This window comes from Hemibagrus wyckioides, linkage group LG16 (genome assembly GCF_019097595.1).
Source record: "Hemibagrus wyckioides isolate EC202008001 linkage group LG16, SWU_Hwy_1.0, whole genome shotgun sequence".
NCBI classification, from domain to species: Eukaryota; Metazoa; Chordata; class Actinopteri; order Siluriformes; family Bagridae; genus Hemibagrus; species Hemibagrus wyckioides.
In genome coordinates this window covers 6,261,142-6,278,969 of record NC_080725.1, presented here as the reverse complement: position 1 = coordinate 6,278,969, position 17,828 = coordinate 6,261,142, and the positions used below count along the sequence as shown (strand labels likewise).

Genomic DNA, 17,828 nt, shown 5'->3' with positions numbered 1-17,828 from the left:
CTCCAATTACTTCCTTTCTCTGCTCCTCTGAGGATGCCAGCTGGATTTTGCCACCATAGTCTGCTTAGATATATGGTCATCTGAGTTGATTGCAGTAGTAGAAATCCCTTTATGTGCTGTCACTTCATTATGTGTATATTTTTTTCTAGCCTTTCTAAAGTATCACCTTCTGAGTTCAGTCCAGTGCTCAGAAGCCATCATGGCTGGCATTCTATATGAGACACTGGAGGGCAGTACAATTGAGATTGGCTGCAATGGCGACAGCCTCACCATCAATGGCATTAAAATGGTACTGAAGAAGGACATCATTACCAGCAATGGAGTTATTCACCTCATTGATCAAGTCCTCATACCTGACTCAGGCTAGTGTTCCACCTCTTATCTCAATAAAGGTCTTAATGTCAGCCTATCTATCACCACCAAAGCCAGCTTTATTTAGTCTTTCCAATACAAAAATAACATGGAAGTCATATTTATCCTCTAATGGTGAAATGGTGTAATTCAATATGATCTAATTGTAAAGAAACAATGACTTCATACCATATGCTACAGATATAGTTTGATGAAGTCCGGCTGATGAAGTGGTGTTTCTTTCTTTCTGAAGTGGTGTTTCTTTCTTTCTCCAGCTAAGCAGGTGATAGAACTGGTTGGTAATTCCCAGCGAAGGTTTAGTGGCATGGTGTCTGAGATGGGTTTGTCTGAAGCCATGAAAGCTGAGACTGAGTACACACTTCTCGCCCCTCTGGACAGTGTCTTCACCAGTGAGTTCACCACACCCACAGCAACAGACATCTAAAAAAAAAAAAAAGACAGAAAGATAATGTCATATTTTCTGATATAATGTGAAAATCAGACAGGTTTAAAAGTCCAAAACAAAGGGGACCTTTTAAAGAATTGACATATTTTTCAAAAGGCTTTCACAGTCACCAGATCTCAACCTAATTAAATACCCATGAAAGTTTTAGAATCATGATCTTTATTGCTCCCATACAATTCCAGTGTTTTATGCATATTTAAGCTGCATTCTGATGGCTTGTGGTGTGACTTGTTTTTCCTTTGTCATCCATTATTACAATACTATACTATTACTACAAATACAATACTAATTATATATAAATACAAAATATTTATAATATTTTATTGTATTTGTTTTACATACAGGGAAAACTTTGCAGGCACTGAGAGCTGAATCTAGCAGAATGAACTGCTGTTGTTTTTTTGTTGTTTTTTTTTAAGCACAATTGATTATTACATATCTGTTATTTGATTGTGAAATATAATTTGAAAATAAGAACAGTCTGGTAATGAGCTCAGACCTTGGACTCTAACTGTACATAACAACTAATAATGAGTAGTGACACTAGTTAATGCAGTCTTCTTATGATCTTTATCTGTTTTAGATGAAATAATGGCTTTGGACCAACATCTGCTAAGGATTATTCTTGAAAACCACATTCTGAAGTTCAGGATCACCCTGAATGATCTTTATAATGGTCAACTGTTGGAGACCATTGGAGGGAAGCTGCTTAGAGTCTTTATTTACCGCACGGTTAGTTCTCTGAGTAAATGTGTGTTAAAGAATATGAAAGAAAAAACAAACAGTTGGCATGATTACAAACAGTAAAGGACAGTGGATGCTGGCTGGCAGGGTTGAAAAAAACTGGTGTTTCATAGTTAATCTCTATGTAAATCTTTTGCAGAGAGCTGCCTTCCTTCCTTCTGTTCCTTTCCTCTTCGTGGAAAATGATCTATTGTGCCTGCCAGCATCTTGTCAGTTGTGAAACCTCAGCTGTCACTTCATTAGTAATGCCCAGAGCATCTATGATTGATACTTTACGTTTGTGTGTACTAGGCTGTGTGTATTGAGAATGCCTGCATGATCCGTGGCAGTAAAGAGGGAAGCAACGGTGCTCTTCATTTAATCCGGTCATTAATCCGATTGCCAGAGAAGTCCATGTTTGAGTTGCTGAAGGCTGATGGCCGTTTCACGTGAGTTTATACCGATTAACCTTACATATTTTGAGAAAAATTAGTAACACATAATTACTGAAAAAAGTGGTATAAGCCAAGTATGGTTGGTATGAGTTATGTGTGCTGAATGAGAGGAATGACAGGTGGCAGTTTCAGTGGTAGTCTGTACTCTGGAGCAGGCCAACTGCTGGTTCTGCCATGGCAGTGGAATTCAAATATTGGAAATGCTACAAGACTAAAGCACACTAAAAGCAAACCGGATAAACTCAGGTCTAACAATAGTATTAATTTCCTGAGGGAGTACAAGTCATTGCTGGCTAAACCTGAAATTGATAAACATGTATTTACATGTGATATGAATAAAACCTATAAGACATAACTAAATATGACATAATTTTTTGCAAGCAATGCGAGCTAAGGATTATTGTTGTGTTCTGGAGGATGGGGTGGGGTTTGGAGAGAAGTAACACATGTAATCTAGACCACACATATTTTCACTGTTTTAATGGCAGGGCATGATTCCAAACACAATCAGTACTAGTCCTTTAATAATTAGTGAACCTTCAAACAAAGGGTTCAAACATTAGGTCATTAGTAACAACAACAAGTCATTAGGAAACCATTTGTGCCAACTAAATGGATCATAAGGAAGCAATATAAGCCCAATCCACACAGCAATAAGAATATTTAATATTTACAATTCTGGCCTTTTAAATATGTCAGAAAGTAAACTTCATAAGAGTAAGAAACTTTAGCAGTTGCTAGAATAGCATTTCCAGGCAAACATCTAAATCAGGGCATCTGTATGACTGTGTTTGTTTAGTTAGTTGTTTGCACTATTTGGTGGTCCTTTCATATGTCCTGGGTTAGAGTGCCATTAAAGTTGCTTCTTTAGTTTACATGCAACAGTGTTATTAGAGACACTTAATATAAAGTGGGACCATACTGGATTCATTAAGTAGCAAAATGGCTACATAATTTTTTGTCTTGTTGTCTTTTTCCAAAATTTTCAAATGCATAAAAATCTTTAAGAAAATATTTGCCTGGAATATTATAGAATATTCCTGAAGTTGATGGAGACAGCAGAACTGACCGAGATGCTAAAGCAAGAGGGATCATATACAATTTTTGCCCCAACTGATGATGCCTTCAGGGACTTAACAGAGGATGACATGAAACTTCTCACCAGTAAACCTGCTTCTACTTCATACAGAGGTGTTTAAATTGTTGGAGGAACCACCACAGGAACCTAAATTACTAACAATTTTCTGCACTTCTGTTTAGGTGACTTGAATGTTTTGAGGACAATCCTACTCTACCATTTCAGCAGTGGCATCTTCATTAATGGAGGAATTGAAGGTGGAGTGACTAACCTGCTCAAGACCATCCAGGGCAACAATCTGCAAGTGCTTTCTGTGCGTGGATTCATATCTGGGTTTGCTTCACAAAACACATCCATATTTCATACACAACTCATTGATTCCCATACAAACCGCTGATCGGCCAGCAGGCTATAATATGTAACAATTAAATTGAGTTTGAATACACAAAACTTTTAATAAATGCACAATGAGTAGTAATTTTTTTGCAGGGAAATTGATTATTTTTCAACAAGAAACATATCATCAAATCAATTATACCAATACTAAGACCTTCTTAAATTTTAATGCTTTGTATCATTGTGTTGTACATAGTTAAACTGATTCAAATTTATTTAATTTAAAGTAAGCTTCTAATTAATACAATATATGTACATTATTATTTTAATGATGCTGAACATTTTAGCTAAAAAGAGGGGGTACCTTTAAACAGCTGGTACAATGAAACTACAGGTGTCGAAAAGATGAACAGTTCTTAATATGCTATTTTTAATGATAGTATTCATATAATGAAAATTAAAAAGATGTCAATAGTTTAAAATATATATTTATATCATTTTGCAATTCGGAACATTGGTTACTCATCAATAACATATTTGCAAATTTGGCCAAAAATAAAAGTTTTTAAGAGCTTAGCTAATTTTGGACCACATGTTACTCATAAGCAGTAATAAGCAGAGTTATACAGAAATTATTATTAATAATATAATATAATTAATAATAATGATTAATGATTATTTTTTCTTGCTTTCCTCTTGCAGCAGATGCTGACTTATGAAGGCAAATAGACAAATACAAGTGCTTTTATTAAAAACAACCAAAACATACAAACTCAAAGTACTAGGCAATACCCAAAACTATGAACAGGAAAGAGGTCAGGTTTTTGGCAAACAAGCAAATACAGGATTGGGGAAAGAGGTAAACAATTCACAAAGCAGATGTCAGGGATAAAATGGGCTCTGATCACATGCTTAGTATTGTGACAGGCATAATGCTGGAGCAAGATTTTGCCAAATCCAGGTTGCTGAGAGGCATTTGTGTAATTAGAAGTCTGAAGATCTATAATCTAATAAGTGCTTGTGTGAGGGATGTGTGATATGTTTACTAGCTTGCGCCTAGGAAACAATGACTTTTTTGGGGGGGGGATAAATAGCACTATTTGTCAATTATTTATAATGCAAAAATGATCCTGGTAATTCTATATCCTGTTTATATATCAGGTACAAGAATTGGTGTAATATGTGGCTATCACTGTATTATTATAAATGATAATAAATTTCTAATCAACAATAACATTTTAAACATTATAATTGCATATACATTTACCTAGTAGTACCCAGTAGTATTTTATTTCAACCAAACATGAATGAAGGCTTTGAGAAACAGAGCTGAATAAATAATATATGCACAGTCTATATGCTGAGTCCATGTTTATATAGTGTTGAATGGTGATTGATCCCAGTGTGTACAGTCAGTTATGGGGTGAACTTGAGTTTACTCGAACTTGAACTGGAATTAGAAGTCTATGTTTGCATTTTTGTAGCCAGAGGTGCATAGGCTTTTGAGGTCCAAAAGTCTGAATCCACTTTGAAAAGATTTTTTTCTTTGAAAAGATTTATTATCTTTTAGATTAATATTTTCAGCTTGAGTGCACACTGCAAAAAAGTTGACGTACAAAAAGAAACTCTGATATTCATGTAAATATTTGCTTTATAAATAAATACATTTGGAATTATGCTTTTCACTCAAGTGAAAATTTGTCATGAAAATTGTTGTTTTAAATTAAAAATGAATGCAAAATACAAGTATTTTAACTTAATGGACCCCAAAGTATATAGTATTTAATATATAGTATATATAATATACTGTTAGTCTAAATAATGAAAGCCTTGACACGCATTGGGGTTTCATTGCTACACAGAAACAACTAGACAACGCTTTGAATCAAACTTATATGATACTGCTGTCCTTCTCTTAATAAGGGCATTTAAGTACATTCCCCATTCACATTATCCTGTACACTTCAGAAAAAGAGTATTCTTTTTATTTACAAGAGTATGTCTTCATTTACAATACGGAAAATCCAAAGGGAATAAAAAAAAAACTATTGTTTCTAGTTTGGGCAGATGTCTGTAATGTGCTGAAACACAGTGATTGGGTTTGTGTGACTGCAATTTAATCCTCCTTTTACAGCTAGTTGTTAGCAAGCCAGGGATTCCTGTCACTAAATTTAATAGTTCAGATGAATCTGCTGAAATCAAGTTCTATTTGTTGGAATATGTGGTTTTATATCAATATGTATTGACTACTTACTATATTCAGGACCTTAGTTTTTATATAATAGCTTGGGTGTATGTGTGTGTGTGTGTGTGTGTGCGCATGTGCATGTGTGAGTGTGTTCAGGGTCAGTCTTTCAATACTGATAAATATCTGTCTTCCTGAAGATAAGCTATCATCACTAAAACACCCAGTATACATCATTTCCTATAAGATCCTCTTGCCTTTCTACAGAGAACAATGGCTTTTTTTCATGTCTCACAAATATAGAAACACAGGGAATATTGTTCTAGAAACTGGCCCAATATGTCTTATGTGTTGTAAAGAATAATAATAATATATGTATGACTGTTTCTTGTAATTAACAAAATTAAACACAAGCCTGGGTTTCTAAAGAATGTTCCATTGCAATATAACCTCTTAATGTCCTTTTTAGTACATTGGCCTTAATTCTATTGATTAATCTACAATAAAAATAATAGAAAATCTGATCCTTACTCCCAAAGATAGGTCCACTGTTTATAGCTAATATTTATCATCTAAATCATTACCACCTTTGTACTGGAAGGCTTTTAATGGGTGTGCATATAGTTATATGCAATTATATAATGAATTGCATTTAATACACTATAGTTACAGCATATTAAATGTAATTAATGTATTCTTTCTTTTCAGGTCAATAACTCCATTAGTGTGAACTCAGTTACTGTAAACAGTAATGACCTCATGGCCTCCAATGGAGTGATTCACATTGTGAAGAACTTGCTCTATCCTGCAGGTAAGTGAACATGCATTTACGTTTCTATTTACATTTACAGCAGCTGGCAGGTGCCCTTATTCAAGTGCATAGGGTATAAAAATGCCATCAAATTAAAACTCTGTAAATGTGGAGTTAGTACAATAATTTTACAGCAAAAAATTCCACTTTCAGTCAGTCTTGATGAATGTGTTCCTTCTCTCAAAGGAAGACATGCATCAAGAAAGATAGAACAAAAACAGGAAATTATCATAAAAGAAAGGTTAAAGTATGCAACTTTGGTTCAATGCCTGAGTAAAAGTGGAGTAATCCTGTTTTGTTTGCTAACTGGCTGAAAAGCAACACCTCATGATTATGACTGCACATCTGAGCCCCATAAACATTTCCTGAGGTAATGTTATGCTAATTGTCTGGACATTCTTGTCAACCCAAATAACCCAGTAGCCTGACATTCATTCATGGAACTATGGTTACATACTTAACCTTCCATTCTACCTCCTTTGGTTTCCTTCAAAACAGAGATCACTCTTAGTGCCACCCAGGAGGCAGCCATAGCAAACATCAAATGACTTCTACTAGAAGAAGGCACATTTACTTGTCTAATCACTTGTTGTAATCAACATGAGTAACACATCATTTGAGAGTACTCGTTGGACACAGGCCTGAGCACATTCCCACCTGCAAACCCAGATAATATTATAGGTTTATTAATGCACTGCGGTGTCGATATCTTAATACTAATGCTGGGTTTAGTTATAACCTGACAATTTCTGATTCTTTTTCGCAATGCAGACTGTAATGCAAGATGGCCACTAACTACACATATTATTAATAAGCAAAGTATTACATTATAATGAGTTTTATTGCAAAAGTAAAAAAAAATACAGGCCTCTAACTTTTGCACTATTTTCATACAGACACAACAGGCTGAAATACTTACCCAGCTCAGCATGTATTCCTGTATTTTGTAAAACAATACAATGGTTGGCAGGCATTGAATTTTTGTGCAGGGTATCGAATCTACAGCTGTCTTCTGCCAAGTACAGAATGTTTGCCAATTACTGTCATGTATTTTGCAACCTCTCTAATCACTGCCAAACGTAAGGATAAAATAAACTGAGAAAGATTTCTTTTCTTGCCAGATCTGCCAGTAGGGCGTGAAGATCTGCTTTATGTGCTGAGGAAGCTTATAAAGTACATCAGGATAAAGGTACCATTATACAGCAGCTGAATTTAATACTGTAACATCCTCTATGCAGGAATTATGAATTACAGCACAAATTCCCACTGTCATTCATTTCCCCACATTTACCCCATATGTTTATTTGACTTGTCTGTCTGTTGCTCTTTAGTTTATTAATGGATACAGCTTGAAGGAGATTCCAGTCACCTTCATTAGTGAGTTCTTTCTCATATCAGCATGACCACATGATTTTGTGCAGAAAGGTGTTAATGAAGCTCTTCAGCTGCCATACTGCAGTACTGCAATAAAGAGCTTGCATATCAATTTCAAAAAACCATGTATCCACAATATATAGTCACCATAAATTAGTAATATTCTAGAAGTCTACTCTGATTGTAAATAGGTCTCTGGAACCAGTCAGGCTCCATTAAATGCTAATCTAAGTTTTATGCCTTGAGATTATTACAACTGACATGTTTATATATTCATGTGTATTAACCATTATTTCTTTTTTCAGAGAGGTTTATCACTACTCATGTTATTGAGACAGGTAATGCACAGCATCATGAATACAATACATGTATTATTGATCTTTGGGGGGGGGTCAGGGGTGTAAATAGGAATATGATTTTATTCTGAAGCTCAGTATTGCAATCTTTAGGTTTGGCTACTGGAACAGACCACTGACATAAAAAATAATTACTGCATGTCCGCTTCATATTATGTTAATGAGTTTGATCTTTGGTCCATTGCCAGGTTCCACATATAAAATATATTGGATTGCAGATAGATACTGCAAATAAGAAATGCACATCACTGCTAACTTGTTTCCCTTGGAAGGGGGAAATCCCCATGAACTTCTGCAATTTCTTTCTTTAAAATTCTACCTTAAGTAAAGAATTTTTTTTTGTCCATTTTCCTGTGGTATGCTGTGGCACACAACTAATCTGAGGCTGAAACAATACAACAAACAAACAAATTAAAAATAAATACTCCATCTACAGATGAGATCTGTATTCACACTCAGTTACAAATACATTATTATGCATTACTGTAACGTCAGGAGAAGCGGGGATCAAACCCAGGTCTCCCACATAATGAAAATCGGACCCACATGCTGGATAAAATAAAAGCGCTGCTTTATTAACCAAACTAAGAAAACTGGCAAGTAACTGTTCCAGTAGCTCCTGACAATTACTATGTGTGTGGGTGAATCAAAGATATTTAGACGATGAACAGTAGGCATATGAGCTTTGGCAAAACTGTGATGGTGATAGGATTAATATAATACAAAGGGCTAGAAACAGAAGAACTCAAGGCTGCTGTACTGGACTGGAAAGAACTTTATATTTGGCTGCCATTCTTTTTGTCACCTGCTCAGAAAACCACTCAGCAAATCAAATCTCTTTACACTTTTGGTGATGTAATGAGGACAGGAAAGTATGTGCTTCTCTGAATATGGCACTAATCCTGTCCCCTAGGGACATTTAAAAAAAAGAAGAAAAAAAAGATTTATTTAGGAACATGGCTCACAAATTAAAAAGTTTATTCACAAATATAACTCAGATGCGGCACCTGGCAAACCTCAAGAACATGGTTTTAGTCCACTTATTATCACCCTACAGTCATGAGCTGGAAACAATAAAAAGATGAATAGGGTTCCTCTTTTATTCAAAAACACATGTTGTGTTGGTAAAACGCTTGATAAAATAAGAGAAGGAAATACTCCCAGCCAGCATGTAGACATTCCTTAACTCAAATCCTCATTGACAATGTTCCACACTGCTGACAAAACAGCAGCTGTTTTTAGTCCATTACAAGCTGTCATTAGTGAATTTACCAAGACCAAAAAGTGTGCTCATGATCGCATTAAAGACAGTAGTGGTGACAATGGTTGGTTCTTAAACTCACTAGACAAGACCGCAAAACATTTTTTCCAGTTCTATTAAAATGATATAGAATCTGTAAAAAAATAAAAAAGAAAAGAAAAGAAAAGAAAAGAAAAAAAGGGAAAAAAGGAGGAACTACCAAGACCTATTTAAATGTATAACTTTTATAGCTTAAGTAGGTATATTGTCAAGTACATTAAATATAGAGTATGATTTTGGAAGTTTCTGAAGAGCATATTATATGCAATGCTTCATATGCAATGCTCCACATATGAAATAAGAATGCTTAGACACAACACATAAGATTGAGAGGTTCAATGCAGTGAAGTAGGGAAGGCCAGCCTTAGGTTACTCATGTTGTTGCACTGCGATGGAGAGAGTTTTGTGGAGGGGAAAAAAGGGCATGAGCTAGATGAGAGGAGATCAAAATTATAGACTGGGCTTTTATCCTGCATCTGAATACATAGATCTGTTAGACTTGAGGGAGTTCAGTGCCAGTAATTTTGCGTTTTAGGTTGTGTGTGTCAAAACACACTGTGAGGAACTCAGCTTCAGTGTATTTATACAAGTTACACTGTTAAAAGCACACTGGTAAAATTTGCATAAATGAGATCATAATTATAATGAAATAATCTGTCTTAAATCTCTGCCTTTTGTTCTAGGCCCTAAAATCCAGGTTATTGAAACTAAGCCCATTATTAAGCAAGTCACCCGAATAATTGAATCTGACCCAAAAGTGGACACAGAGTTTGTGGAGGGAGATCATGTGATCACTGGATACAAGCTCACTAAGATGACTGAGACCAGTCCTGTGGTGAAGGAAATGGTATTTGAGGCAGAACCAAAAGTCACCACAGTTAGAAGAGTCATTGAAGGGAATCCATCAGTTAAAAAGGTTACAAGGATCATTGGAAGTAAGTTTTCTAAATATCACTGCTTATCATGACCAACTGTTTTTTTAGTAGCTTAATATTCCAGCCAAAACAGATGGGTACATATGTAATCATTGTTTGAGTGTTTTCCTTCAGAAATAATGATGTAAAACTTTTCTTGCTGAGTACAGATAGTAAATACCCTATCCTTTTAGTTTATAAAAAGACGCTGTTGCATCACATTCTTATTTATAGAATTACGGTGCCTTAAGGAATCCTGTACTTCCTAACATCCTGGAACCCCAGAGCAGATTCCTTTGGGATTAGTGGAGGCTACAAATCAAAGTCATCACTGGGATTTTTAATGCACGTGAAGAGCTTATTCCTCTAGACAATAAGAAAGAGCAGTGATATCATACTTTATTGAATATTATCTAAAAGCAGATCTTGCTCTCTGGCAATGGTACATGAGCCAGAAAAATCTATATATATTTAGCATGAATTTTAGCTGCAGCATTTTATCATCTTTTAGGCCTAGCCAGGTTGAGTGCTTCTATAAGAGATATAAATCTCTTTGCTAGTGCTCTATACACTTTTTCTCCGATCAGGTTGCAGCATCAGTGTGTTCTTGATGCAAGCTCTTTACAGAAATTTGTACATTCGGCGATTATATAATGAATTGGGTCTAATATTGGGACAGACTCCTGTGTCACAGTCAAATTATCAGGATGCTCCAGTGCTGAGATATCTGAAAACTCCAATGGGGAACCATCAAGTTTCTTCCATTCACACAGTTCCCTTTCCACCCCTTCCATTTCTGTTCTTGTTATTACCATTCAACAAAGGGCCTTACCTTTTTTTCTTCAGAAAAGGCTTGGAAGTGATGTCTGATGTTTGCTTCACTCCCTGCTGTGAACACAGTGCATTATAAGCAGAAAAATGAATAGTCAGTATTCATGTTGCTGTTGGCAATAAGCTGCAGTTTGGGTAAAGCTTTGTAACTGCTGGTGGGAAATGTTTCTTCAAAGACTTTGAGCTTTGACTTGTACATCCTCTCACTTGACAACTTGCAGAACAATAAACTTGTTATTCTGCCTTGATATTAAAATGTTTGACCAATAGTAGACCAATAGTTCAGTATAAATTTAACCACTGAACAAATATAAATGTCCCAATTCAATTGTATCATTATTTTCTCTTCATCTCTATGGACCCCTTGTTACTGCAAGCAGTTAGCAAGAAATAAACGAGTACTATACTTAGGTGCTTAGGATGAATGTGGCATAGCAGGGCCTTTTTATAAGTTTTTTTATGGGCAGTCACAGTCATGAAATGATGTCCTTTTACTTTCTACTCTATTTTTACTTGTTTACTTATATCAAAGTTCATAGTTTAGAGGCTTTGGCAGCTTTATATCATGTATTTGTTTGTTTGTTTGTTTTAGCTGGTGGGAAAATTGATGCTGAAGGTGATATTAAGAAGCTTTTTGGTGAAGGTTTGTGACTCTACATTGTCTTATGGAATATTTTGTTTTTCAGCATCATTAAAAGTTACACATTCTAACTGCATAATGCAGTCAGTGCAGTGGGCTAAATTAGCTTACTTGGGGAGAAAACAAGCACAGTATTAAAAAACATAACTGAACAAACAAAAATTATCTGCTCAGAAGCTAACATGATTATAAGCATGGAATGATTAAATATATCTAAGTCTTGGATTTGTGGTTATTTAATCTCACAGTGAGAGATACTAAATGCATTTTCTTTTGTTCATGATAATCTCTATATGCTAAAATGACATTTGGCCCTCAGATTTTTTTTTCTGGCAAATTGGGCCGTTTTTTTTTTTTGTCATGACATTCCCCTGTGTATAAAACAGTTTCCAATACAAATGCCGACTTCCGTGCTTTGGTGCTTTTGCGCTCCAGCTACATGTGTTTTCTATTAACATGTATAATGGATGCTTTCACTTGATTTCATTATTCCTTGTCTTTCCCCAAACTGACACACATAGTATTCCTCAAAGGAGTATGTGCTTTTTGTGCAATATTTACACTGAATGGCCAAAGGTATGTAGACACCTGATGTAGACATCACACTCATGTGTGGGCCTTCAGCAAACTGTTGTCATAAATTTAGAAACATATTTGGAGCATTTGTATATGCTGTATCATTACATTTCCCCTTCTCTAGAACTAAGGGGCCCAGATTTGTTATTCATAATAATACACCAGTGCACAAAGTAACGTCCATGGACGTGGATTGGCACGGTTGGAGTGGAAGAACTTTTGTCTCTTACACAGAGCCCTGACCCCAACCTCACTGAACACCTTTGGGATGAATTGGAACAGCAACTGCACCTAAGGCCTCCTCACTAAACATCAGTGCCCAACCCAAACATCAGTAATGTCACTCTTGTGACTAAATAAACACATGCAAGCACACTCAAAAATCTAGTGGAAAAACTTAACAGAAGAAAAAGAAGAGTGAACTGGAATGGAATGTTCAGAAAGCGCATATGGATGTGACGCTCAGATGTCCACACATTTTTGGTGTGTGCGTGTGTGTGTGTGCATGAATTAGCTCCTTATTGCAATCATTCTCAGCTGTTTATTACACATAGACCATGATTTGCATTGATCAGTTATGCGTCAGCATGCATGTTGCAGGTGATTTCTATTTTGCACTGTTAAGTTGAAAATTTTTTAAAAAAAAACCCTGCATTTTCACAAATACAAAAAAAAGAAAAGGCAAGCTATTTTGTTCATTTGAGAGATTTTATTCTGAGTAGAACATTTCAGTAAATCAGTTTACATCTTTTATCAAGTCTGCATGTTTTTGCATATGTTCACACTAAATCTGAGGCACAATGATAGCTGTGATTTTGATCAGTAACAGAAAGAATACAGAAATAAATTCAGCCTTAACAATAAGATGTCACACTTATTCCTGTGGTTTGTGTCTACTGGCAGTAAATACTTAAAGTCTTTTTTTTCAGGTGGAGGAATCACCACTGTTACCAAAGTGATTAGGCCAGATCCTCATGTTATTGAAGGTGAGATTTCAGATGAATAAAATGTACTTAAATAAATGGATTCAACACCAGTATCTCTTGGGATTTCTGATGGCTGTTAGAGATGTGTAATTTCTATTCTATTTCTGTGTTACAGGACCGGACTACTCAAAGATCACTTCTATCCAGCACAACCCAGATCTCATGAAGGAGGAATCAGGGAGAATCACCAGAATTATCCAACGTTAGAGACTTAAGTTTCTAATTTATGATAGATGGATATTATGTTATCCATCCATATGTTAAGGATAAAGGAAACTATGTTTTTGTTTTTGTTTTTCTTTTCAGAGGGTGGCTCTCAGAGAAGAGCAGCTTTCCGAAGAGCACCAGGTAAGAAAAGCTCTAAATGGATTATTTAAAATATATATTTTATACTTACAGTGCATATAAAATGTCTACACACTTCAGTTAAAATAACAGGTTTTTGTAAAAAATTAGATTAGATCATTAGATAATTTTTTAAAGAATCATTTTTGTGAAGGAAGGAAAATTAAAAAAAACTTACAATAACAAGTGTGCACACCCTTTTATCATGTGACCTTGGACTGTGCTCAGAATTAATCGATTACAGGCAAACTCATGTTTAGAAGTAATTGTCTTGCACCTTTCATTAGTGAAATGATTCCGATGAAGCCGACATTAAGATCAGCTGTTTCTGCAGTAATTTCTCAATGTCCTCTTGATTTTATCTGACTGCTGAAGCATTTGGTCATCAGAGAGCTTACAATGTATGAACATGAGTTCATTGTGGAAGGTTAGCCATCAGAAGAGAAGTACAAAAGAATTTCCAAAGCATTTGATATACTATGCAACAATGTGAAGGTGAGTGGGGGAAATGGGTCAAGACTGTGAAATGACCAAGAACAGGACATCCCTCCAAGATAGACAAACAGACAAGATGAAAAATTATCAAGGAGCCTCCAAGAGACATACAGCAATATTATTCTGATGAAACTAATATAAAACATTTTGGGAAGATGTGATTGGTGCAAAAAAGAAGACTTCAATCAAGGAACACTATACAGTCAAGTGAAGCATGGTGGTGGCATGCTTAATACTAAGAAGCTGCTGCTCTTCTTCTGGTCAAGATAGAGAGAATCATAGATAACTCCAAATATGAGGTTATTTTGGCAAAAAACCTGCAGGCCTCCATTAGAATGAGAAGAAATATTTCACCTTCAAGCTTGATGACAACCCAAAGCACAAGTCCAAGTCAATGAAGGAATGGTTTCAGAAGAAAAAGAAGATCAAATTTTTGGAAGAGCCCAGATCTGAATCTTATCAAAAACATGTGGAATTATTTGAAGAAGGCTGTGCACTGGAGCGTTCCATACAATGTCATAGATCTAGATCAGTAGGAGTAGAATGAAATTGATAAAACAAAGATGAGCTCTTATCAAAAAAGTTTAAGTGCTTTACAGGCAAAAGGTGCTTTAACAAAGTAACTGTTAAGGAGTCTACAAACACCTTAAAAAAATAGTTTGTTCTATACATTAATGCAGATAGCAAAATAACTTTTCATTTATACTAATGAGGAACTATCATTTTTGAGAAATATAATTAGACAAAATTTTAATGTTTTCTACAACAAATGAAACTGTGATGATTTTAATGCAAATCAAACAAATGGCTTACAATATTCACTACTTAAATATTTACATTTTGCTATGCAGCAGGAATAAGGAGACGCACAAGGCCTGCAAGACATCCATCCATGCCCAAAGAGTGAGCCGATAATGACACCTGGCAATCTACTTATTCCATCCTCTTAAATTAAGGCCCCAGAATTGGTATCTAATTTGCATTTTAGTCTGATGCATTTATTTCTCATTCATTAAGTAAAAGTGACAATATTATAAAAGATAAGAATAAATGACAAGCATAGAGCTGAATGGTTGTGCCTCAGGCTCTAATGTTGGCTGAAACACACACACACACACACACACTATGGCTTCTATAATTTTTAGTTAAATTGTTCATTTAGGTTTCTGTTAGATAATTTCTATTATACTAAGTGATTAAACATGACATAAACTGGTGTCAGGGTAACTCATGAGCAATTTCCTTTACATGTGAACAACACTAGTGTTTAGAGTTCATCTGCTGAAAACGGATGTGCTAATAACCTTGATTAACACAGTTCATGTCTCCTCTACTGCAGATAATTCAAATGGTGCTGGTAATAAGAAGAGGAATTTTAAACAATATTTTTTATATATATTCGAGAGTAGGTAGGGATTGGTCATGTAAGACATGAGGTCTCACCTGTGCATGGTTGCTATTTTGTGGTACTGCATTCCAATTTATGAATGTAGGATTTTACATTTAAGCAAAGCGCTGCCTATTTTCATGTTTCGTGCATTCTGTTCAATTGTATGCTGTCACAATTGTTGCTTTTGTGTGACTTTTGATTCAGTTCAGTCATTTTCTTTTTCATATGTTGCCCTACATAAATAGTCTGTGTATCATTTATGTGCACTGTTTATTCTCGGTGACATTCTTCCCTTCTGACCTTCAATTGTACCCTACCTTCCCCCCATCCAAAATACCTATTACCCCTGTTTGATAAATTGCTTAATAAAACTGAAATATGAGGATTGTTTTATTATATTAACAACCACATTTTCATGTTTTCATTCTGTTCTACTGTATATATATTGTCAGGTTTATTACAACTCTTCAGTTTAATCACAAGTTATCACCAGCAAGTATGTTTATAAGCTTTTTTTTGTTGTGAAATTAAAAAAAGGTCTAATTACATTTTGTAAATCAGCTCAAGTACTGTTTCTGTGAGAAGGTGTTTTTTCTGGGTCAATAACAGTGTGTGTGTGTGTGTGTGTGTGCGTGTGTGCGTGTGTGTGTTTGTTAGTCAGTCATGCTCTAAAATAGATCTTTTTATATGCAAAGAATCTCCAGCATCCTTGGACATAACATGAATATGGATGTGATTAGAGTTGGCCAAAGGAAACGCAGTTCCCTTAAGGTCAAGGAGCAAATGTTGGAATTTGATTTCCCTCTGCTTATTATTATCACAGACGGACAGTTTCAGAAGTTGCTAATTCCAGATCCAGCACAAGGTCAACCAAATCAGAACAAGAGCAATTTGTTAGTATCAGTTAGTTTCCCTTGGCCACACTTATTGCATTTATTCTGCGATCCAGTGTCATCTCTCCATCTCTCAGTAAATCTCAGGCGTGGTCAAAGGAATTTAGTTCTTAAATGTCTTGAAAGTTTCAGATTTCAGTAAATAAGTGCAGATTTCTAATTATGTCCCATATGCAGCAACTTCTTCCAGACTTATTTTTCCGGAAAGTTTTGGCTTTTGTTTGAACGGAACATGTTTTCTGTGTTTGAGTAGCCATCTGAGATGTCTATTCCTCCTCTGTCCCAACATGAGTTACACTGTGTTGGAAAAAGCTGCTGCTTAGCAAGAATGAGCAATATGTTTCATAAATTACACTGATCATCTCTGAAACTACGTCCAGGAAAGTGACTATTATTCATATTTTTGGTTTGATAATAAAAATAAAATACACACATTAATAATGACAGTGTGGAAAAAGCATGGTATATTATTAACAGCAGATTTCCCTTTCGCAACCTACCCTCAGTAAAGTACATATATAGTATATACAGTACAGTACCACTATAAAATATTCACCTTTTTTCTCTTTTTGCTGTTGTAGATATTATGTATATTTAAGCATATCAGAATGGGATTTCTGCTCCTGTTTCTCTGCATATATAAACGTAAATTAATTATTTACATAATTTAATTGTTTGCAAGGGCAGTGGTAGCTCAAGTGGTTAAGGCTCTGGGTTGTTGTTTGGAAGATCAGGGTTGAAGCCCCGGCACTGCCAAGCTGCCACTGCTGAGCAATTCAGCAAGGCCCTTAACCCTTTCTGCTCTAGGGGCACTGAATCTGCACTCTAACCCCAAAATGAGCTGGGATAGGCAAAAAGGTTAAAGATTTCCATTAGGATTTAAGTCTGGTCTTTGACTCAGCAAAAAACTTCTATTTATAGTTTTTACCCTGCATTATTGGTCATTGTCTCTGTTAGGATGAAAGTTTCACTTTAGATAAAGATATCTGGCTGACTAAAAAAGGTTCACCTCAATAATTTGCTTGTATTTGTTTCCATCAATTTTTCCCTTGATTGCAACATGATTTTCAGCTCCTCCTCCTGAAAAGCAACCACAGAGATTGATGGAAACAAATACAAGCAAATTATTGTATTTAACTGTCCCTGATAACTGTCTCTGATAACATTAATGGTATTATGTTTGTGTTGTGCCTTTAGATCAAATGGCTCAAAATCTTTTTTCAAAAGGTCTAAGATTTTGTCACATACTTTCTAGCAAACTCCTAGTCTTGTTAGCATTTCTCAGAAGTGGGTTCCTTCTGGCCATTCTCCCAAAGAGCTGAT

At 35.4% G+C, this 17,828-nt stretch overlaps 1 protein-coding gene across 1 annotated transcript in view; it reads left to right on the top strand.

Moving 5' to 3' along the window:
• Window positions 1–15,994, top strand: part of postna (periostin, osteoblast specific factor a) — a 31,951-nt gene extending 15,957 nt beyond the window's left edge. The window contains exons 8-23 of the mRNA XM_058411873.1: window positions 150–362; window positions 627–761; window positions 1,401–1,549; window positions 1,853–1,989; window positions 3,029–3,159; window positions 3,256–3,386; window positions 6,303–6,405; window positions 7,527–7,594; window positions 7,737–7,782; window positions 8,085–8,117; window positions 10,119–10,370; window positions 11,773–11,823; window positions 13,326–13,382; window positions 13,498–13,584; window positions 13,689–13,730; window positions 15,074–15,994. Coding sequence (XP_058267856.1) covers window positions 150–362; window positions 627–761; window positions 1,401–1,549; window positions 1,853–1,989; window positions 3,029–3,159; window positions 3,256–3,386; window positions 6,303–6,405; window positions 7,527–7,594; window positions 7,737–7,782; window positions 8,085–8,117; window positions 10,119–10,370; window positions 11,773–11,823; window positions 13,326–13,382; window positions 13,498–13,584; window positions 13,689–13,730; window positions 15,074–15,129 — 1,691 coding nt within the window. The 3' untranslated portion in view covers window positions 15,130–15,994. The remainder of the gene's footprint in view (window positions 1–149; window positions 363–626; window positions 762–1,400; window positions 1,550–1,852; window positions 1,990–3,028; window positions 3,160–3,255; window positions 3,387–6,302; window positions 6,406–7,526; window positions 7,595–7,736; window positions 7,783–8,084; window positions 8,118–10,118; window positions 10,371–11,772; window positions 11,824–13,325; window positions 13,383–13,497; window positions 13,585–13,688; window positions 13,731–15,073) is intronic.
• Window positions 15,995–17,828: the final 1,834 nt, after the last annotated feature.